This window comes from Eptesicus fuscus, chromosome 2, assembly GCF_027574615.1.
Source record: "Eptesicus fuscus isolate TK198812 chromosome 2, DD_ASM_mEF_20220401, whole genome shotgun sequence".
NCBI classification, from domain to species: domain Eukaryota; kingdom Metazoa; phylum Chordata; class Mammalia; order Chiroptera; family Vespertilionidae; genus Eptesicus; species Eptesicus fuscus.
The window spans coordinates 67,213,832-67,238,333 of NC_072474.1; the positions used below are offsets into that span (position 1 = coordinate 67,213,832).

A 24,502-nucleotide genomic window follows, 5' to 3' on the forward strand; every position below is an offset into this window, starting at 1 on the left:
AGCAGATAGCTGTATTGTTATGGAGATGACAGATAAGGGCATCGATTGCGAGAAAGACCAACTGGGATTTTAACAGGCCCTTTAAGGTCACCAGCTGTGTACCCTTGGGTAGATACCTTAACCTCTCTATGTCTCAGCATCCTTATCTATAAAACAGGAGTAACAGGATATACCTCATAGGAATACTGAGAAGATTAAATGATTTAATATACATAAAGAGAACAGTGTCTGATAAAAAAAATATTATTAAGCATTCAATAAATATTAACTATTATTATCATAGTAAATAAGCCTTAAAATGAAAATCAGTAGCCATATCAAAGTCATCATTCTAAAATCACTATCAAGGTGATTTTATGCCCTTACTGTGAGAAGTCACAATAACTTTCCTTTTAACAGAGGCATTTTCTAAGTAGCTACCAACAAATTATTAACTGCTAGAATTGCTTTATAAATTAGCTAAAACTAGGTAAGGGTTATTTTCTATATAATAAATCTTTCATGGTGTTAAAGTACCTATAGTCTGGAGTCTGGGACCAATGGTTCTATGAAAGCTATCTAATAGGCCACTAGGCTTTTAAGAGAAGATGAGAGTCTCAAGACTTCTTAACCTAAGAATATCCCTGGGCACCTCCCTTCAATCCAGCCTGCAAATACAGCATAGGAATGAAGCAACATAAAAAAGTTTGTCCAGTTCATTCCTAATTCAGATCCAGATGTTCTAACATTGGTAATGGAGGAACAATCTCTATGTGCTTCTTTATTTTTAATCCTCACCCAAGGATATGTTCATTGATTTTAAAGAGGGAGTGGGGGGCAAGGGGAGGAGTAGGGGGACACTACAGAAAGATGGCCTCTAAACTAATTCAGTAGCCACTTAAGGACTCCAATCCACAATTACACCTACTTCCACAAGAATTTCCTTAACATTCACTGGAAAAATACTTGCCTATTGGCACTATAAGAGGAGTCCATTATGGTTCCAACCTGAGCTGGGAGAGATGGAGTATAGGAAACTAAGGCCGGTGAGAACTCTTGAGGGGAGGTAAGATACTCAGATGACACCTGTTGTTGAGACTGCTGATGTTGAGCTAGCATTTGCTGCTGCAAGAAAGCCTGCTGATACCGCTGCACCTGAAACAAGAAATGCCATTATACAAAACAATGCTCGAGTTCACTAATACACTGTCAGCCCCACACCTGTTTACTATGTTCCTTCGTCTTTTCACATTGGTAACAAAATCAAAAAATTAAAAAGAATTTATATCTGAAGGAGCAATTCGCTACTAGAAAAATACAGCAAAATGAAATAAATCTAGTTAAGAAATTATAAAGGTAGGCTAATTGGAAGGATTCAAAAATTATCCTTTAAATATCTATACTAATAAAAGCCTAGGTGGTCCTCGCACACGATGTCATCACAAGATGGCCACACGCACAGCGGAGGCAGGGCCCAGCGGCCGCTTCGTGTGGTGAGGCTTCGGGATCCTGCGGCTCTGTGCCACATGGAGGAGTCCGGTCCCAGCATCTCTGCCACCTCACGCGGAGGAGGCGGGTCCCAGCGGAGGAGGCGGATCACAGCAGGGGAGGGCAGTTAGGAGCAATTGGGCTGGCAGGGTAGGGCAGCTGGGAGTGATCAGGCTGACAGGGGAGGGCAGTTGGGGTCGATCAGGCCGGCAGGGGAGTGGTTAGGGGGCGATCAGGCTGGGAGGCAGAGGCGGTTAGGGACAATCAGGCAGGCAGGCAGGTGAGCGGTTAGGAGCCAGTGGTCCCGGATTGTGAGAGGGATGTCTGACTGCCGGTTATCCCCCGAGGGGTCCCAGATTGGAGAGGGTGCAGGCCGGGCTGAGGGACACCCTCTCCCCATGCATGAATTTCATGCACCGGGCCTCTAGTTTTAAGATAATAGAGTAGGTTAGTCCTTATAATATGGTGGTTGCTGTAAAAAAGATCAAACTATTCTCTGAAACAAACATAATTTTCTTCAACTGACATTTGCCAAGTGAAAGAGATATGGGACAAAAAGATCATGGGTAACAGACCCATTTTCCTTATACTATGAGATAAACAAAAAATACTACCAGTTAGTTACAAAGTGCCAAATTCAGGTGCTATATAGTTCAGCCCACTTTAAAGCTGCTTTAGAATACATGACTGGCTTTGAGTCAGAGAAAGACAAGAATCACATGATCTCACTTATATGTGGTATCTAAAGAATAAAATAAACTGATGTTAAACTAAACTAAATAAAATAAAATAGGACCAGAGGCATGAGTAAATGGAACAAACTCACATATCTCAAGGGAGGAAGAAAGGGGAGGATGGGAAGAGATCAACCAAAGAATATATATACATATATACATATATACATAGCCCATGGACACAGACAATAATGTGGTGAAGGCCTGCGGAGGAGGAAAGGAACAGGAACAGGGTGGAGGGAGGCAAAGGTTGGGGGTGGGCAGGGAAATGGGTAACATCCCTAAAAGAGTCAACAACAAAAACAAAAAAGTAGAATAGCTATTACCAGGAGCTGAGGGGGAGGGGAGAAAGAGCAGCTTCTGTTTAATGGATACAGAGTATAATTTGGGATGACAGGAAAGTTCCTGAGATGGAGAGCACAATAATGTGAAAGTACTTAAATGCCATTGAATTGTACACTCAAAAGGGGATAAAATGGTAAATGTGATGTTATATACACTGAGTGGCCAGATTATTATGATCTCTGAACGCATAATAATCTGGCCACTCAGTATGTGTGTGTATATGTGTGTGTGTGTGTGTGTGAATTCGTGCATGGGTGGGGTCCAGCCAGCCTGGCCAGGGGGAGGGGACATGGGCGGTTGGCCAGCCTGCCTGCTGGTCGAACTCCTGGTCGAGGGGACAATTAGCATATTAGGCTTTTATTATATAGGATGTATAATTAACTAACGTGAATTGATTTTGAAATAATTAAATTCTGAATAATGCCACTCACACTGTGAATTCCAACAGCATATTCAGAGAGAAATCTCTAGAAATTATGTAACACTTACCATTGCAGGATACTGTGGTACAGAAGGCTGTGGCTGATATACTGAGTGCATTAAAAACTGTTGCTGCAGTATCTGTTGCTGCTGCATTGCATGTTGATACTACAATGAGAAAAGTAAACAAGTTCATCAATATTACTCATGCCTTTTTTGTGCCATAGTCTTTCTTTTTACATGCTGATTGTACCATAACAATGACTTGGGTACTCAGGAATCCAAACACCAATGTAAAATAGCTATAGTCAGTAAGTACAACTTATATATGTTTATTGGAAATGGCTTCAAAATTATCAATGAAACATAATGGATTCAACCAAATCCATTTCCAGCACTTTAAGGATGTTGGGAAGAAACCTAAACACATTTACCAGTTGATGAAGACCTTGAAGTTACTTGTGTCCAGAACTCATTATATTCAACCAGAGACCTTGTGTACGGGAGGGGGGGGAGGGGGGAAGGGGATGGGGAAGGGGGGTCCCTCAGCCCAGCCTGCACCCTCTCCAATATGGGACCCCTCGAGGGCAGTCAGACATCCCTCTCATAATCCAGGACTGCTGGCTCCCAACCTCTCGCCTGCCTGCCTGCCTGATTGCCCCTAACCATTTCTGCCTGCCAGCCTGATCACCCCCTAACCACTTCCCTGCCAGCCTGATCAACACCTAACTATACCCCTGCCAGCCCTATTGCCCCTAACTGCCCTCCCCTACTGGCCTGGTCACCCCCAACTGCCCTCTCCTGCTGGCCATCTTGTGGCGGCCATCTTCTGTCCACATGGGGGCAGCCATCTTGTGTTGGAGTGATGGTCAATTTGCATATTACCTCTTTATTATATAGGATTCCCAAGCTCCTCTTATCTCCCCTTCAATTATATCTTCTAGCCATCACCTACTTAACTACCCTCCACTCTGGGTCTATCATTCAAGACCAGAGGAGGGAGACACGCCTGAGAAGTGCCATTCATATAATTGGCTCAAAAATATTTCAAGAAATGATGAAAGGATAATGGTGACAGTCATTAAATTTAAAGTAGTTTAGTGAAACTAGAAATTTGCTGGTTCTGATGAGGCAAAGCACAGAACAGATCTTAAGGTCATTTTTTTTCTATATCCCTTGCAACTCTAAATGCCTCCTTCCACCATCCACAAACACACCAAGCAAAAATACAAAAACAAAACCTCATGACAATGTTACTTCTCTAAGCTTAATATCACCTTTCCAACAATAAAATAATTATAGCTTATGTATCTGAACTCAAAATATAACTAAAAAAAATATTTATCATAAACTGCAGTGTTTATTCATGATGCCAAATGACTAGATGAATATTCTTTGCCTTACAAAGCCATGATGCAACTATTTCAATAGAGAATCCTTAAGTAGTTCAAAGAATGCAAATAAAATACATATTCCTTAGTCAGAAAATTAAATAAAATGTTTACTTGGATCTAGAGTTCAAGGTGCCCATGGTAAGAAAAGGAATTCACGGATATTCAAAGCTACATGCATTGCCCAACAGTACTTTCACGTCTAAAGTAACAAAAGAACTACCTGCTGCATATAAGCATCCTGCTGCTGCTGTTGAGGATGGCGAGGCTGTAAATGAAGTTGCTGCAGTCTCCAATCTCCCTGCTGTAGTTGCTGAAGTACTCTGTTTTGCTGTGGAGGCTGCTGAGGGGGCCCCTGACCCAATAAAATATCAGGGCTGACTCCAGGTCTCAGTGCTCCTAAAAGGAGTTTCCAAAAACTTACATTAACATACTCATGGATTTCAAAAACAATGGGTGTATTTCAAAACACTAATTCAATAATCCTTTAACCAAGGCATTTATAGCCTTATTTTATAATATAGAAACTTTCATAAGCACATAGTCTCAGGGGATTATTTACTCTAAATCTAAGTACCCATGAAAGTTAATTTTGTCAGCTGCAACTCTGAACAAGTCAACATCTTAGAAGCACTTCATCTTTCACATTTCATCTCTCCGTGAACAAAGCAGCCATGTCAGTTTCTTCTGCATTTCTCAACTCTGTCATGCACTGATATGAGCCTGTCTTTGCCAAAACGATTCTCTCCACCTAGAATGTCACTTTCCACCAACTGCAATTTTTATCCTTTAAAGTTTAACTCAAATCTCTCTTCCTTGTTCCTTCATCTAACACTTCTACTCAGTTTATAACGTTTCATGTCTTGCACATATTAACTGTTTAATGGCTATTTCCTAACTAGGGCTGCAGAGGGATGAGGTGGTGACTTATTTATCTCTTAGCACCCCAAAGAACCTTTTACACAATAGATCAATAAATGCTACTGTAATGAATGTATTAACACTGTCTCCTAAATGGATATTTATTTATAAGCTTCATAAATTTTACTCTAGGAATATCCTATGAATAAACTTTAGAAATTAATGAAAAAGATACACAAAACACCAGGAAAAAAAATAAAGAAATACACTATAATTTCTATATTCTCTGCCAATGAGTTACCATAAATTCAAATGCAACTCTTTAATCCTAAGGGGAAAAAGGAGAAACAGTTAAAGGAGGGAGAGAAGGGTCCTTTTCCATCAACATTAATATCTTCGAACCTCTCTAGGCCTTAAGTATGACACCTCTGTGACAATAGCTTAATAGCTTTTTCTAATTCTTCCAATTATAAGAAACTGCTTGTTCATTTTAATTACTCCTGAAAATATTTATAAAATATGAGGAAGAAAACTAAAACCATAATTGCACCACAGACATAACCACCATTATTAGCCTTTAAGTATATTTGTTTCTAGTTGTAAGAGTATTAAAAAGTTAAGCTCCTCAGCTATACATTTTTCTTTTAGCACCCTGATGTCTAGGGGAAGAATAGTCGTGACTGGATTTGGTAAAACCCAATCACAAACCAATGATCATCATGCAATAATTCTTGAGCTTCACCTCTTATCTCACAAACTGTGACCTTTATTTAGTGTCATCAAGCTAAACAGAGCTCCTTGGTTCTCAAGACAAGGGCAAAGAGCACCAGAGAACTCCCAAACAACATCGCAACAAACCCACAAGAAAACACTGCTTTCAGGTACATCATTAAATGCTCCTACCATATTTTCCCCATCTTGCAAACGATGAAAGTACGGCTCAAAGAAATTAAGTGAATTAACAAATGAAATTAAAGACAAATGATAAATTAGAAGAAAATATTTATAATACCTTTGACAAATAGCTAATATTCAAAATACATAAAACATTCAGAGCAATAAAAATAAAGACAATCTTATTTAAAAATTGCAAAAATAATTCACAGAAGAAAACAAATGGCCAGTAAACACATGAAAGAGTACTATTAATCAGGAATATTTAAATATAACAACAACGAAAAAAAGTTTCACCTATCCGTAAGGAAACATCTTTAAAAACTGATTCTACCAACTGTTGACAAGAACAGGAATGAAAGGACACTCACTGTTGATGATAGTGTAAATTTTTTAAGTCTTTTTGGATAGCAACTTGGCATTATCTAACAAATTTTGATGAAGCACACTGTTTAACATCTTCCTCAGAAAAGTGTTCTGACATGTGCATCACAAGTCTGCTATAAGAATGTTCATCCCAATACTGTTAATAAGAGCAAATACGGGCTAAACACTGAACTGCTGCAAGTTTATTCCGAGAAGAAAAAGGAGGGAGACTTTTACATCTTCCTCTGATTGTTGCTATACTGCCTCAATATTTTAAAAGAATAGATGTGTCTGTTACTTTTTGTACACATGGGGAAAACAGTATTGTTTTTCCAGCTGGGCCTAGAAGCACCAAGGATAAACACTGCCCCTGACACGGAAGGCAGCAGGCCTGGCACTCACAGCAAGGTCTTGTTTCCCAGATGAACATATGCAATTTCACTCAACACCAACACTAGACAAAGCCCTCCTGTGACCATGATGGATCAGGACAAGACGACCACTCCGTGACCATGTCTCGGCACTGACAAAATCAGGAACTCTGCCCAAACCACAGGAGTGACCGAACCCTCCCTGTCCTGCCTCACATGAATGAGGGCTGCTTCCCACCTACTGAGGCTTTGGCTTCCCTCCTTCTATTTATGAAGGCACCTAATGATATCACACACCCCCTTCCTAACTCCTTCCACTCAGAGCAAAGCCCCACTTCTTATAGCCTCCCCAAAACTACCTAACACAAGCCCAAATCCTTTAATAAGGCTTTTCAAATACCACTTTACTGAGACACTCCCACAGATCCCCATGGCATGTGAGTAATAAACCCATTTGTCCAACTACAAGTGTGATGCTGGTAGTCTTTGTCTGAAGGGCATTAATGCATAATTGACTAATAGGATCTCCAAACCAAAAAAGTAGAAAAGAGAAAAATTAACACACTGAATATTTACTATGAAACATAATTTTCCTAGATAACATACACCTTTGTTATTTACCCCTTATGACAGGAAAAAGTTGTTATTCCCATTTTATAAAAGAGAACAGTGCGGTTAAGAAATGGTAAAATGAGAATTGGACACTAAAGGATTTCAAATTCCCCTATTTTCCCCTCCCCTCTTCCCTAAAATACTCTATCTGGTATACCTGATCACTACAAAGATATGCAGCAATATGTCAGATAACATAAACATTACCTTCCCTAACCATATATTTTACTTCATAGTAATAACAGTAGTTAATAGTTAACATTTATTAAGGACATATTATGTGACGGCATTATATTAAGCAGTCATTTAATCCTCACAACAATCCTATGAGAAATATTAGCATTTTACTAACATATATTACTAAAAAATTGGGGGGGTGGGGGGGACTCAGATCCAGGTTCATGAGCCTTAAAATATGGGATCTTAACCATTAGAGTAGTCTGAACATATAAAAAAAAACATATATCATGAAATAAAGTGCCAGAGAGGGTTTCCTTGAGATGTGCCTTCAAGTTATATCCCCAAACCTTTGACAGAACAAGTTTACTCTCTAATATTAGGGATATTTCCTTGGGGATGGGGGTGGGGGGTGGGGTGGGGAGATAAATATTTTTAAATCCTGTACTGATTCATAATGCTTAGAGGATATTTTATATTATAAAAACAATTTTTCTCAAAATCAAATGACAAGACATATTTTTATACTGCACTGTCCACATAGTCCAAGACAGACTCCGTGGCCAAGACTCTAGATCAGTGCAAAGACATAGAACTTTGTGAGGCTAGAGTTTCAACTTCCTCCTTTCCAATACAATACAGGATTCTATAGTCTTGAACTTTATCATCAACCTCAAACCCTACTAGTTGATGACACTAGGGGTAAACAAATTGTGGGCTGTGTATACCATACTTTTGTATGTCCTACAACTTTAGGAAAATAATTACAGGCAGTCCTCGGGTTACGTACGACATTTCATGGTTACGTCGCCATCTCCCATTTATTTATAAAAAAAAAAAAAAAAGTTCTGTCATTTCGAGTATGTACATATGTGCTTTATGTTTTTTATTATTTATTTACCACAAGTAAAGGTCAGGAATTGTTATCTTTCTTTTAAAATTTTTTTACTGTTTCACTTCATTACTGCTGTGTATGTGCTCCATGTGAGTGATGTAGGTGCTTATGCAGGTGGGTTCCAACTTATGGTGAAAATCGCGTTACGTCACGCCATAGGAACGGATCTCTGACATAACCCGAAGACCTACTGTAGTTGAGTTTATTAGACATCAGTAGAAAGTTTCTTAAAGCATTATGTTATCTGCTTCACAACAGTAAGCTTGAAGTAATTTATACTCCTAGGAAATCAAAGGTGTGTTTACATTAACTAAATTAATTCCTAATTTGGCAGGGCTATATTACCTTTTGATCTGTGGTTACTGAATTCCCCAAGCACAGGGACTTTAACAGGTGTAGCTGAACTCTGAATGGTCAGCACACTGGGGGTGGCAGTAGTAGAGTTGGCCTTTGGTCTTTGTCTTGGTGCAATTGAGGTTTCTGTTGGTCCAATGGTATCTGTTATTCTACAAGAGAAGAATACATTTCATTCCAAATATTGGGATTATTTCTAATTCACTCTTTGTTCTATAAAGCATCTATTTCAACAGATGCACTTTAACCTTTTGCACTCGGATGTCGAGTGTGACTCGACATGGTTAGCATCGGTAGCAGCTCGTATGTCGAGCCACACTCGACACGTAGTTTCACCGCGGGGGGGAAGGGGGATTTTTTTGTCTATTTTTCCAGTATCTTTTCTTGTTTTCATTAGCATGAAAGGACAAGTAAAATGTAAATGCTGTCTCAACTGATGCCACCACCTAAGCTTCACCAATGGCATCTTCAAAGGCTATTTGTTTCTAAGACACATCAGTCACGTGAAAAAGGTTAGACCAGTACACTAACTTCCAGGGGTAGGTTATTATCCACTAACTTAGAGCAACGTTTAGATGGAAAGCTCCATATAATCACACCTCACTCTAACAAAAAACACAAAGATTGTGTTGTTTGTTCTAACAGAAAAATCAAAGGAGGAAGAAGAGAGACGATTTATATTTGCGAAACATGTGAATGTAAACCAGATCTTCATGTGGGTGAATGTTTCAAAAATTATCACACCATGAAAAATTATAGAGATTAAAATTACTCTTTGAATGTATCAATAATTTGAAATATAAAAAATCCAAATAAGTAAGTTTGTATGAAAAGAAACTCCAGTTTTTTATTCTACTGCCGCGCTTTGTAAAATCTGGGGTATTTAAAAAATTAAATCCCGAGTAGAATAAAGGAATCTAGAAAAAAGCAAGCAAGTGCAAAGAGTAAATTATTATTACAATCATGTTAAGAGTTCTTGGCTCCTTCCTAAGTCTCATTCCCAAGTTTTAAATGTTTACTGAGCCTGGCTGGTGTGGCTCAGTGGTTGAGCATTGACCTATGAACCAGGAGGTCACAGTTCGAATCCTGGTAAGGGCTTATGCCCAGGTTGCGGGCTCGATCCCCAGTGGGGGACGTGCAAGAGGCAGCCGATCGATGACTATCCCTCATCATTGATATTTCTATCTATCTTTCCTTCTCCCTTCCTTTCTGAAATCAATAAAAATATATTTTTAAAAAATAAATAAATGTTTACTGAAGATAGGAAAGTAAGATAAGCCTAACCATTTCCTTTAAATCAGTATGCAACCATTCACAGTCTGCCTCTGAAGCTGGCAGGGAAAGAATATAAAATTGCTCTTAAGGAGATGAAATAAAGGAAATAAACAAACCTTGTCCTAAGGTTTTAGACAAAATTGAGAGCCCCCTCTCTGAACCAACCAGGAAATACCAAAAAGAAACAACAAGTAACAGTCTTCCTCAGCTTGGACTCTAGGCCTAAGAAAGAAGAGACTGCACCCAGGACACATAGTAACAAAAGAAGCCAAAACTTTTAACAAATGGAGTTACCTGCTCACATTTAACTTCTTGAATCTTCAACTTTCCTTTTCTTAAAACACTGAATGGAAATTACATAAAACTTTCCCACTAGGACTTAGTTTAGACCACAGACATGGGAAGTCAAGTAGCAATCATAATTTTAAAAGCAAAGGACAATAAATATAATTTAAGAAAACACAGGCATTTGCTCTTCTCTTTCAGAAAACCCCAGGAAAAAATCTTTAACTTGCATACCTACTAACTTTGCTTTCTATAAATTCAGTACAAAAACTCAATTTTTAATAGTTCACTCTTCAACAAGACTGCAATAAAATCTCTTTACCAAGTTTCATGAGCATATTTTCAAATGATTTAACACTTAACATTGTGCATATACATGATTTATTAAGTGTACATCTGCTGCCGTGGATCCAGTCCTGTCTGCCAGACTGCACAGATCCAGTTCTCTCTTATATCTACATGAGCCACAAGAGGGAGCCATGGGCACAACTATCTTTCTAAAAAGGGAGTTAAAAGTATTTTAGAAAACTGCAGAAAGACATTGTATGCATGCTGTTTCCTAAATATAATATTTATGTTTTAGATGAGATGGGGATGGTCTAAGTCATATGAAAACTGAACTAAAAAGCAAATAAAAGGTCATGTATACATATAACCAACTAGATCTTATTTTTATGATAAATCAAATATTTATTAAGTTCAAATGATGGATGTGGCACTAAAACCAATATTGTACTCCCTATAATCAAGTAATTTAGAGAACCTATTATATACACTCTTTCTGTTTATCCATTCTTTAACAGACCTCACCTGCCTTGTTCCTATTCTAAGTCTCTCTCTAAAGTTCTGAAGACTTTGTTTAGTGCTTCCTCATTTATTTTACCAATGTACCGATATCTAATATACAATTACTGTTATCCAGCAAACACGACATACTACCCTGTCTTCAAAGAATCCATAGTATACCTAGGGAGATACAGCACATGTTCATGAAAATATACTAAAATATAACAGTAAACATCATCATTGCCACACTAGTACTGTCAAGAGTTTCATGGAAGAGTAATTAATTCTACCTTTAACCTTAATTGGCCTGAGAAGGCTTCAAGTAGGAAATGGAGATATAAATAAATATGGGTTTATTGGGCAGTGAAAAGAAGCGAAGCACTGTGTGTGAGGAAATGAGAAGAAAAACCTGGACAGTCAGGCAAAGTGAAGATAAACACACACCTGCCTGAAATGAAAGACTGAGTCACTACTGGTAGCAAAACTGCTGCACCGCTTCACCTGCATAATGCAGTAGACACAAAACTGTTCCCCCTGCTCTCCTTCTTGTCCTTCCTCCTATCACCTGAACAATCTTCCTAAAACACAGTCTCTCTCCTCTTAAAATCCTTCAGTGTTCTTGCTAGCACAAGAGATTCTCAGCCTCTTAATCTTTAAGGTGTTTCATAAGTTTCCAAGAGGAGATGCAGGGCCTTTTAAGGAGTAAAGCAGAGTGCCAGAGATTGAAGCAGGGCAGATGTATAATATTCATAAAAGTTTTAAAACATGTAATTAGTGATACTAGCTGTTTAAAGATTTCTCCACCCCACCTCACCCTCACAAATATGCCTTTTACATGGAAAAAGATTAACTTATTTTTTATTACTAGTTTTATATACATTTAGTTTTTTTTCAAGCTCTGAAACTATCACTATAAAGTAAATTTACAAATAAACTTTTTTTAATATACATAATGTATAGTTTTAACATATTATGAATAGCACTGTGAATTTAGCTGTTAACTATTTCATTTGCTTATAATACTACTAGAGGCCCGATGCACGAAAATTGTGCAAGAGTAAGCCTTCTTTCTCCCGGCTGCCGGTACCGACTTCCCTCAAGCACCCGAGACCTGTGCTGCTTCGCTCCGGCCGCTGCCGCCACCCACCCAGCTCCCCGTGGTTCTCCATTCGCCATGTTACGATCAGAGCCTGTGGGCCAAGGGGGAGGGACCGAGAGGTGGTCAATGCACCTCATAGTGACTGGTCGAGCAGTCATTCTGGTCGTTATGGACGCTGGCCTTTTATTATATAGGACTAGAGGCCTGGTGCACAGGATTCGTGCACTGGTGGGGGGCATGGCCTGCGGGAATCGGCCGCTGTGGGAGCAGCCGCTTATCCCAGTCAGCCAAGTGACTGTGGACCCACCCTCTGAGCGGCTGCTCCCACTGTGGGAGCGCACTGACCACCAGGGGGCAGCTCCTGCATTGAGTGTCTGCCCCCTGATGGTCAGTGTGCGTCAAAGCGATTGGTGGACTGGTCGTTCTGGTCATTCCGCCGTTCGATCGCTGGGCTTTTATTATATAGCATAGGTATAACTTGTGTCCTAGTGAAGATATTCAAAGCATCATTCTTATTCAGTTGACTCATGCTTTATAAAGACTTTTTTAAGATTTCTTAAAGATTTAATAATTAACCAAATAACAATTTAAAAAAACCTAAGTAACAATAAAATTCAATGGACAAAATTCATAATTCCCACTTGACTATAACAGCAGTTGCTAACTACAGCTATGTCATAGACAGGACACACTGTTGGTCACGCTGAATTCCTGCAGGTTAGATGTAATTTTACTCCTTCATCTCTTCCTGAAGAGTATTTTAAAATTCAAGTAAATGAACATATTTTTTGAGTGATGCCTTATTATTTTAAAAACTAAGTCATTCCCAAATGACACTTTAACAATTTATAAATAATAGATTATTTAGAACACATCTCACAACCAAGTCCCAAATAGAACTAACAGCAAGGTTTAAAATTCACTGGCCTAAACGCCAAAGGCCAAATTTCTCAGCATGACATATAAATAAAGTTGCTCCTGACTGACATTTACCTGGCTCTTCAGCTTCATTCCCACCACTCCCGTATCCATCCCCCGTACTCCAGTATACACTCCCCACCCATATGTGTGCCGGCCTTACAGTCTCACAAAGGCCACTTTTCTTGCCTGAAGTACCTGTCATACCAGGTGATGGACTATATTATTCATCCTTCGAGCAATAGCTCAGCAACCCCCACGCCTAGGGAAAGGACTGGGTTCTTTCTGTGCTCCCTGCCTTTCCCTTCCTCCACGCACAGAGTTGCCTGATGTCTATCAGGATGGAATTGTTCAGTTGTCTAACTTCATTAGAATGTGAACTCTTTGGAAATAAACACTGCTTCTTTTTCTTTGTGTTTCCAGTATCTACATCTTGCATATAACAGGTACATGACAAATATATTTTATGTCAAATAAAATACTCTGTATCAGTAAAATACAACATTAAAAAGCTGTGACTAAGAAATCTCCTCAAAGGTAACATTATCTAAACTCTATACCACATGTAAGAAGGAACACAACATTTTTATGTAGGTATAGATGATATTTAATTAATTACATTTGCTAGGATTAAAAATGAAAAATATTCCCCTTTTTAAAAAGCCTTTGCAAATGTCAGCACAACTTCGCTTACCTCGCTTTTATTTGGCTTTTTCTAGAAGCTGCTTCACTAGCAGTCATGGGTTCAGGAAGAGCTGAAGGTATAGAAGAATTCTGGGAAGAAAAATAAAACCTGTCATTTTAGTTTTCATTTTAATTGCAAATAGCTTTACTTAAAGGCTATGGATATATTCTTAAATTTTAAATGTACTGTCTGTGAGATACTATTATTTTCACCTCAGCTACAAATTGTTCACATACATTTGCCAGATATAACCTGCAAACATCAGCACATTACACAAATGTCATTTTCATCTTCATGTGCCACAAAAAACCTTCAAAAGTAAATAGAACAATATCACTGTATCCACATTATAAGTGGACAAATCTTGGCTAAAAAGGATTACATTATACTTGCAAATCAATGACTATTTTACACTTTGGGGAAAAAAACACCAAGCATATGGGAAAAGTGTTGTTTCTACATAGAGGAATAATTTTCATGACACTGCATGTAAAATCTAAAAAACAAGAGCATTTGTTTAAGTTCTAAATATGTTTAGCTTATTGCAGGTACTCAAATGTTTATTGAATGAAAAGCTAACTTCCCTCTTTTCCTTAGTGGAGTAGATTAAGTTATACATAAAGGAAAACTGACAAGAACAAATGAGGCCAAAATGATTGTTAAAAAGCTAAGAATGGCTTAAAATCAGAGATGATTCTGGGCCTTTATCAAAATTATCAGAAACCTGGCCATACACAGTTAATCTAACATAGTTAAGTACAGTGTGCAGACACACAATATAATTCAAAGCCTTTCCATGATATTAGCTATTACTAACTCAGCACCTTCCATGGACTAGGCACTAAGTTTACATTTATTATTTGTAGTCCTCATAATTACTATCCCTGTTTTACAGAAAAGGAAAAAACATTAAGTAACTTCCCAAAATACAGTTGGCCTTCCATATCCAAGGGTCCCACATCTGCAGATTCAACAAACTTTGGATCAAAAACACTACTCAGGAAAAAAAAATGTTACATTGCTGACATGTGATATATAGTTAGGCCTATGATGACTGTATCTCTACTAAAATGTACAGACATTTTTTTCTTGTCATTATTCCCTAAACAATACAGTATAATAACTATTTACATACTGCTTACCTTAGGTATTACAGGTAATCTAGAGATGATTTAAAATACACAGGAGTAGGTTATATATGCAAATACTACACCATCTATAATAATAAAAGGGTAATATGCTAATTAGACTGGACGTCCTTCTGGACAACCTTCTGGATGAAGCCAGGGCTGCGAGGGAAGGCAGGGTCCTGGGTGACAGAGGGAAGCCGGTGCCAGCAGCCGGGGAAAGGAAGGCCTACTCTTGCACAAATTTCGTGCATCGAGCCTCTAGTTTTACATAGGGACTTGAGCACCGCAGATTTTGGTACCTGGGGGAGTCCTGGAACCAATCCCCTGTGGATACTGAGGGATGACTATACAAAATCAGTCACTGGAAAAGACAGGTCTTTCCATTTACAATGTCTATCCCCTTTGTACCAAACTTCCTCAGCGTCTAGAGTGCTTAGGGCAGTGATGGCGAACCTATGACACGCGTGTCAGCACTGACACGCATAGCCATTTCTGATGACACGCGGCCGCATGCCGAGGATGAAACATGTGCTGCTCCTGAGGATGAAACATTTGTGACTAGAGTCTTGGAGTTAGTTTTTTCCTCAAAGTGACATACTACCCAAGTTATGCTCATTTTTTTGGCGAAGTTTAACACACCAAGCTCAAAAGGTTGCCCATCACTAGCTTAGGGTCTCAATAATTTTTCATAACACCCCTAATTCACTCCCCCCCTCAAAAAAATCTAACAGTCCTGTTTTTTTAATAGTTTGGCCAAAACAACTTAATTGTTGTTTGTGCTAGTCAGACAGATGTCACTGTGTTTCTCTCAAAAATGCAAAATATCACGCAGTGCCTTCAAGTCTACTAAAGTTTCCTAGAGCACTTCAGTACCCAATTTGGCAACTGTGGTTTTGTGACAAAAATACTGATCACAAACACTATTAGACTACTTGTCACGAGACAAATAACTCTGAAAGTGTGTATGTGTGTATACATAAACAGACACAAACGCACGCACACGCACATAATAAAATGGATTTTAAATTCATATTCCATTTAAAATACTTACATTGATATTGGAGATGGGGCAGTCCTTTTTGGCAAATTTAAATGCAAAATAGGACACTTGAAATATATCAGGTCTACGCTCTGGATCTGGTTCAAGCATGAATCCTGCAGGAATAGGTTAAAATGTTAAGAAGTTTCACTGAACACAGAAAGTATATAAGGGTACATTAAAAGGAATGTGTGTGTGTGTGTGTGTAGATAGACAGGTATCTTTTTTTCCATTCTAAGGTTAGTGATGAATCAAGCAAATATAGTTAACATCTATAGAAAATATAAAAATTGTTATTTATATATGAACTTAAAGCATTATCACAAGCTAAAGACACCTCAGTCATAAAACAGGTCTGTACCAGAAGCATAATTAACAAATATAATTATTCTTTTGAGAAAATAAAACAAAAGTGAGTTTAGTGAACACTGGGAAATTATTCATGCAAGTTCTAGGGCCATAGTAGGGGTCCTTAATGTCACTATTATCTAAAATACCTCTACTAAATTTTAAGTAATCCCAAACCACTAAGACTAAATTGTGTGCATTAAAAAGTAGTACAGGGTTGACAGTATAGTTTTCCAGAACTATGCATTCTTCTCATACTAAGGGTAAGTATTCACCACAGTTTTGTATCTCAACATACTCTACATATAACGTTCACTCTATTATAAAGAGACTAGAAGCCCGGTGCACGAAATTCGTGCACGGCAGGGGGTTGTCTCTCAGCCCAGTCTGCACCCTCTCCAATCTGGGACTCCTCGAGGGATGTCCGATCAGGCCCAGTAGGATCGGGCCTAAACGGGCAGTCGGAGATCCCTCTCACAATCCAGGACTGCTGGCTCCCAACTGCTTGCCTGCCTGCCTTCTTGATTGCCCCTAACCGCTTCTGCCTGCCAACCTGATCACCCCCTAACCACTCCCCTGCCAGCCTGATTGATGCCTAATTGCTCCCCTGTTTGTCCCTAACTGCCCTCCCCTGCAGGCCTGCCCCTCCCCAACTGCTCTCCCCTGCAGGCCTGGGTTCCCCCCTACAAGTTCCCCCCCAATTGCCCTACCCTGCAGGCCCGGTCATCTCCAACTTCCCTCCTCTGTCGGCCTGGTCACCCCTAACTGCCCTCTCCTGCAGGTTTGATCGCCCCCAACTGCCCTCCCTTGCAGGCCTGGTCCCTACCAACTGCCCTCCCCTCCTGGCCTGATCACCCCCAACTGCCCTCCGTTGCAGACCTGGTCCCTTCCAACTGCCCTCCCCTGCTGGCCATCTTGTGGCGGCCATCTGTGTCCACATGGGGGCAGCCATCTTGTGCACTGGACTGATGGTCAATCTGCATATTATTCTTTTATTAGATAGGATTTCACACCAACCTTACAGCATTGCTTGAAATGCCTGACCTTTTTCCTAACCAAAATGACCATACCATTTATCTGTTAATTTACAATTTCACAAGAAAGCTGACATTTATACTCAACTCACTTCTTTAACTGAGAAATTCATATTTTGTTAAAACTCTCCATGTTCTAACTCTGATTTACTAATGAATTATAAGTTCTTAAAATGTTTAAATCATTTTAAAATCTATTTGAAATATAAGATTTACAATATTAATTAGATAATATTCTGAAATTTGCTAATAAAATTATATTCAGAGATCATAGTATATAAATAGCTAAATTAAAATTATAAATCAAAATTAATTCAATTTTTCTTTCACATTTAAGTAATTTTTAAACAAATAATTTTTACTACATCTCACACAGCATGATAAACTTATTTTTATTAAAAGCACAGTTGTTTGGCAAGTAATAGCATAAATTTAGCAGAAACTTATTTGGGAAATTATGAACTCAGTTTTAAAATATTCTACACATGCTCAGCCGGGTGTGGCCCAGCCATTGAGCGTTGACCCAGGAACCAAGAGGTCACTGGTTCAATTTCAGGTCAGGGCATATGCCCGGGATTGCAGGTTCAATCCCCAGTGTGGGGCATGCAGGAGGCAACCAATCAATGATTCTCTCATTACTGATGTTTCTCTCTCTCTCCTTCTCTCCTTTTCTCTCTGAAATCAATAAAAATATATATTAAAAAAATTCTACATGTAACTTGATTTTATGTACTGGAAAACACTAACATACTCTACATATAACGTTCACTCTATTATAAAGAGACTAGAAGCCCGGTGCTAAAACTTATAGAATTTATTTTTTATTATATTATAACCACTGTTAGATGGAAATAACTAAAAACATTTAATTCTAATATTAATTGGACTATATTCAACCTCATTCCTGAAAAGATTTTAAGAATCTACAAGGTTTATTTTATCCTTCAAAATCATATTTTATCATGATACCAACAGATATTAAATGTTATAAAGTAGCAACAGTGCATGACATAGGAATACATTTAGACTTTTAACAATAAATGTTTATTCAAATAATTTTTAAAAATAAATCACAACAAACATCAAATTCACAAACTTAAGATTCTACTTTTCTAACAATTCAGTTTATTTAACTTTTAAAATCCTATCTAATAATAGACAAATATGCAAATTGACCATACCTCCAACACACCCACAAGCCACGCCCACCATCCAATCAGAGTGAGTATGCAAATTAACCCAAACCAAGATGGCTACAGCCACAGAGAGCAAGGTTTCCTAGGTAACAGAGGAAGCCAAGCTTTCTGCCTGCCTTTGCCAGGCCTAAGCCTCCACTCAAGCTACAAAGTTTCAATTATAGAAGGTAAACAAATTCAAACAAATGGCGGCAGAATGGAGCTTGAGAGAGCAGGCCAGGGTTGCCGCTGGCAACAGGGGAAGCAAAGCTTTCCACACACCCTGGCCAGGCCCACCCGCTTAAGGCAACAAAGTTTCAATTATAACCCCAACACAAATGGCTGCGGGCCTCAGAGGGAGCCCCAGGCTTGGCTCTGCTCCAGGCTACAAAGTTTCAATTGTAGAAGGAAAATAAATTCCAGATACCAGGGCCTCCGCTTGCGTTGCCAGGGGGCGTGGCCAGCCTGCAAACCACCACAGGCCCCTCGCTCAGGCCGCCCCACGCCCCAAGGGAACCCCACCCTGATCAGGGACACCCTTCAGGGCAAACCAGCTGGCCCCCACCCCTGTACCAGGCCTCTATCCTATCTAATAAAAGAGTACTATGCAGATTGATCATCACTGCAACACACAATATAGCTGCCCCCATGTGGTCAAAGATCCTGCCCCCATGTGGACACAAGATGGCCACCACAAGATGGCCAGCAGGAGAGGGCAGTTGGGAGGCACCCGGCCTGCAAGGGAGGGCAGTTGAGAAGGACCAGGCCTGCAAGGGAGGGCAGTTGGAGTTGATCAACCCTGCAGGAGAGGGCAGTTAGGGGTGACCAGGCCGGCAGAGGAGGGAAGTTGGGGGCAAACAGGCTGGTAGCAGAGTGTTTAGGGGGTGATCAGGCTGGCAGGCAGAAGTGATTAGGGGCAATCAGGAAGGCAGGCAGGCAAGCAGTTGGGAGCCAGCAGTCCTGGATTGTGAGAGGGATGTCCGACTGCCCATTTAGGCCCGATCCCAACAGGATCGGGCCTAAACGGGCACTTGGACATCCCTTGAGGGGTCCCAGATTGGAGAGGGTGCAGGCTGGGCTGAGGGACAACCCCCCCCCCGTGCACGAATTTCGTGCACTGGGCCTCTAGTCTAAGTATAAATATTTATTCCTATAAAAGACTTGAAGTGGCATACAACCTCTAAATTTTTTAAAATATATAGAACATTAGGACTAATGGAAAAGTAATGGCTGAGAGACCCAAAATATCAACAACAAAAAACACAACAAATGCACCAGGATTATGATAGCCATAAATAAATTTATATGATTTGATCTTATAAATATAGGCCACAAATTCAGCTACCTTCTAGCTGTCAACACAAATAGGGCAACATGATCAATTCCATGAATCACAGTGTCCCTAACATAAAAATAAACCAGGTGCTAAGAAAAAGCACTACTGCTGATACCAAAAGCAAACAGTAAATGCTCCTTTGGGTCTTTCTAAAGCTGGCTCCCACTGTGTGAACACTGCCCTTAAAGAACTGCAGTGAGTGACACTGGGTAATGTCTTATATGATCCTTCCATGTGGACCAGTGACAAAACACCTACATGCCGTTAGGTAAAAACAAAATTCTGTAGGGGTAGAGAACAGTATGGTATGAGAATACTGTTCTTATCTGAATCTGGAGAAAGCTTTTTAAGTTTCTAGGGAGAAATAAAATGATACGTTAGGCAATCCTACATACTTTTTTTTTTTCTTTAACAGTAGGTGAGAAGCACTGAAGGGAAATAAATGAATTTGAGATTTGAGGTTCTCTAACAAATCCTATATAATAAAAGCCTAATATGCAAATTGACCAAACAGTGGAACGACCAGTCGCTATGACACGCACTGACCACCAGCGGGTAGATGCTCAATGCAGGAGCTGCCCCCTGGTGGTCAGTGCAGGAGCACCGCTCAGCCAGAAGCCGGGCTCACAGCTGGCAGGCACAGTGGTGGTGGCGGGATCCTCTCCCACCTCTGCAGCAGCACTAAGGAGCAGTGAGCTGAGTGGTAAGGAGCAGCGAGCAGACGGGTAGTAAGGAGGGAGGGGTCCCAGACTGCAAGAGGGCACAGGCCAGACTGAGGGACCCCCCTCCCCACCCCGTGCATGAATTTCGTGCACCGGGCCTTTTGCATTTGTATAAGTAATTGTATATCTCAAGTTAAGCATAGCACAACATCCTCTAATGTTCAGGTAGCTAGGCTGTGGGTAGAAATGATATCATCGTATAAGCAAACTAAAGGACCGGTTAAGTCCCTGGCTCATGTTTTCAGGTGGGACTACATCTCTGTGAGAGCCAGTTTAGTTTGTCTAACTGTACCCATCCCATTTATGTGATATAAAATCAGTTTAAAAGGTAGTGACTAGCATTTATTTTAATAAAGTAGAAAATATTAAGTACACTAATGTGGTATAAGCAATATTTCATGAAACTTGTTCCACGTGTATGTATGCCAGGTCATAACTAAAATGTATTTATTACTGTGGATCACAAACTCCTTGAAAACCACTATGCTAGTGACCACTCCCTATATAACTCATTCCTCTCTAAGGGAAAGAGTGATTTGTGCTAAGAAGAAGTGGGGGAAGAGGGAAAGCACATCTCTGCTGCTCTTTCAGAACAGTTTACTCTCAGGACGTACACTGTATATTCTATGCAACCCATGTTTTGCAAGTGGCCTGCTTCTGTGGAAGAAGTCTAAGGTTCCTAGCATTGCCTATAACTGGGTTTGAGTAAACCTGGGGCCTGAATACAAATGAAGAGGCCCATTTGGCATCAGGTCTAAATTTCATTCTGCAATCTACTTTATTTACTGATGTTGACAGTTTTATCTGATGAGCTCCTGTATCCCATCTCTGATTTGGTTCTAAATTCAAAGCATGATGACACGGAAACGCACAGGTAGAAAATGGCTACATTTTTATCTCTGAATATTTTTATACTGGATATTACCAGCCATTAAAAAAAGAAATAAACTCAAAAAAGCATCGTTAAGCATTTAACTTAAGTAATATAATTTTTCAAACTATCCAAAGGAATGGATAGCAAAATATACTCCTAGACTACTGAATAATATAACCTGAAGTTGCATAGTATCATCTACAAAGAAATAAAACAATCCATCAAACAATCATATATATTTATTTCATAGATCAGCTCTACTCCAGCTAAACACTGAGGCATATCTGCCAAGAAAGACAACTTTGGTTTAATTTTAAGTATAGTTGGTCCAAAGCCATTTGCTCTCGCAATAAGGAAACTTCAATTCTAGTATTTTTATTAACTCCCACTTCATGACAATAAAACTGTATCGTTTACCAAAACATGCTCTTGAGGGGAAGGAGTGAATTAAGGAATCCATGTGTCCAATTCATCTAAGAAATTAAGTTTTAAAGAGAAAACGAGGCAGAGAAGCTAAAATACAGCCTTGTTTACTCAATTAAAATGATCATGTGAATCATCATGAGAATACTCCCAGTGCCCCTGATTCTACTGCAAATATAAGAGTGACTTCTAAAAAGGTAACCGCATAGACATGAAAGGCTTTTTCTCTGCTCCTTTTAACTGGGTGAATCTTTCTATTGACACAAACCCCATTAATACAACCTGAGAACACAATATAGTCTCAGCATTAAAGGCAGTGTATGATTAAACCATCAAAATATTTCCAAGTGATGTATAAGACATATCTGACTAAATAACACTTATGTGAGGCAGCTGAATTAATTATTTTTGTATGTATTTTGTACTGGAAAGTACAACAACCATGCATATTACAACAGAAAGAGCAGCAAAAGGAGCTGCTGCTGCTATAGCAGTGGCGAAGTTAAATTATGGTTTAATTAAAGGCTCAAGCCAAAATTAAATAAAGGAGTTCCAATTCAAGTTACACAAAACCATGGCTCCAAGCCTAGTCTACGTCAAAGTTACTAGTATACCAGAATTTTTAATCTAACAGCTCAGCACATTTAATAGGAAAAGACTTTGGATACAAGTATCAAAAGAATGTTCCTACTTAAAATTTAATTTTTTTCCTTCCAAAAATACACTTTTTCTTTACCACAGACTGCCACTTATTATGGTAATTTACCTGAAAAGAGAAATACCCACTCTAATTTTGCAACCAAAAGTACTTCAAGCATTTACTTGTTGTTTTTATCTGTTAACCTATGGAGATTATTATAGAAACTTACATGTTGGGCATGTGTCCTACATACCATATTCTGTGGACTAGTGAAATGAAACCTATTTTAACAGCCATAATGAATGTGTTCAATCATAATTAAAACATTTAATCGCACCATAAATATGTAAGCACAGTATAGTTGGGATAGGCCTGGTAGCTGTCCCTAAAAGTTATTATCAGAGCCCTCTTTTTACATCTCCCCAGTTGGTTAACCCGGAGCCACTGATTGAAAACCTCCAAGGAAATCCTATCTTAATCTTTGGTTTCTTTTCAAAGACACATTAAAATTTCTGACATTTAAAAAATATATAGGAGAAAAGAGTAGGTAAGGGCGCATATGAAACAAGATTAGCCATGAGTGGGTACCCACTGAAGCATCACTGTACTGTGCTGTCTCTATTTTTTAAATTTTCATAATAAATTTTAAGTATATTATAACAAGACAGTTCCTGGTTTCCCACAGAAAGTATTAAAATAAATTTATTTATTCTCCAAAAGATTAAAAAAATAACAAGTGTTGGTGAGAATGTGGAAAAAAAGGGAATCCTTGTGCACTTTGATGGAAATGTAAATTGGCACAGGAAATGTATATTGGAAAACAGTATAAAGGCCCCTCAAAAACTTAAAAATAGAACTATCATGTAATCCTTCACTGCTACTTCCAGATCTGTATTGGAAAGAAACACAAACAATAACTGGAAAAGATATCTGCACCCCCATGTTATTGCAGCATTATTTACAATAGCCACAACAAGCAACCTAAATGTCCGCTGATGGATGAATGGATAAAGAAAATGTTATGTACACACACAGAAAAATATTATTCAGCCATAAAAAGCAAGTAAATTGTGCCATTTGAGACACCAGGGGGGGACACAAGGGCATTATGCAGGGTAAAAGAAGTCAGACAGAGGAAAGACAAATACCTATGATCTCACTTGTATGTGGGATCTTTAAAAAACAAACAAACATAGATACAGAGAACAGATTGATGGTTGTGAGAGGTGGGGGCTGGGTTATGCGTGAGGGTACAAACTTCTAGTTATAAAGTAAATAAGTCCTGGGGATGCAATGTACAGTATGCTGACTATAGCTAACAACACTACTGTATTTTAAAAGTTGCCAAGAGAGATGTTTAAAGGTCTCAGAACAAGGGAAAAACAATGTCTAACTATGTGAAGTGATAGGTGTTAACTAGAATTATTGTGGTAATCATTTCACAATATACAGGTTGTCCCCAAAAAATGTATACACACTTTGAACAAATATGAAGATAGTTTACTAAATACATTTCATTTTCAAAATGTAATAGAATCAGCTGTTAAAGTGTGTATACATATATTTGGGACACCCTGTATACATACACCAAATCATTATGTATATACCTAGACCTAATACATTATGTGTCAATTATTTCAATTTAAAAAATAAATTTAAACCTAATAGATAAGCTGCTAAGAGCTAAGATCCAGAATCATAAAGCAACAATATGTTAGCAAACCCAAACGCAACAACAAAAAAGCTTTCCTTGCTGTTCATTATGATTCATTACATTATTGCACAAAATAAGAGGTAAGAAAAGTAATTAGTTACATTTAAGATATATTCTGGAATATATGATAAC

The 24,502-nt window shown here is 38.9% G+C and overlaps 1 protein-coding gene across 11 annotated transcripts in view; it reads right to left on the reverse strand.

The window, feature by feature from the left end:
• Positions 1–24,502, reverse strand: part of BMP2K (BMP2 inducible kinase) — a 141,535-nt gene that overhangs the window by 38,751 nt on the left and 78,282 nt on the right. For all 11 annotated transcript variants that reach the window (XR_008558479.1, XR_008558490.1, XR_008558483.1 and 8 more), the window contains exons 8-13: positions 16,117–16,220; positions 13,945–14,024; positions 8,879–9,039; positions 4,581–4,756; positions 3,036–3,134; positions 950–1,134 (exon numbers count right to left, since the gene is read on the reverse strand). Coding sequence is in view for 6 of the 11 variants with exons in the window: in XM_054727989.1 (XP_054583964.1) it covers positions 950–1,134; positions 3,036–3,134; positions 4,581–4,756; positions 8,879–9,039; positions 13,945–14,024; positions 16,117–16,220 (805 nt within the window). In the remaining 5 variants the exon portion in view is untranslated. The remainder of the gene's footprint in view (positions 1–949; positions 1,135–3,035; positions 3,135–4,580; positions 4,757–8,878; positions 9,040–13,944; positions 14,025–16,116; positions 16,221–24,502) is intronic.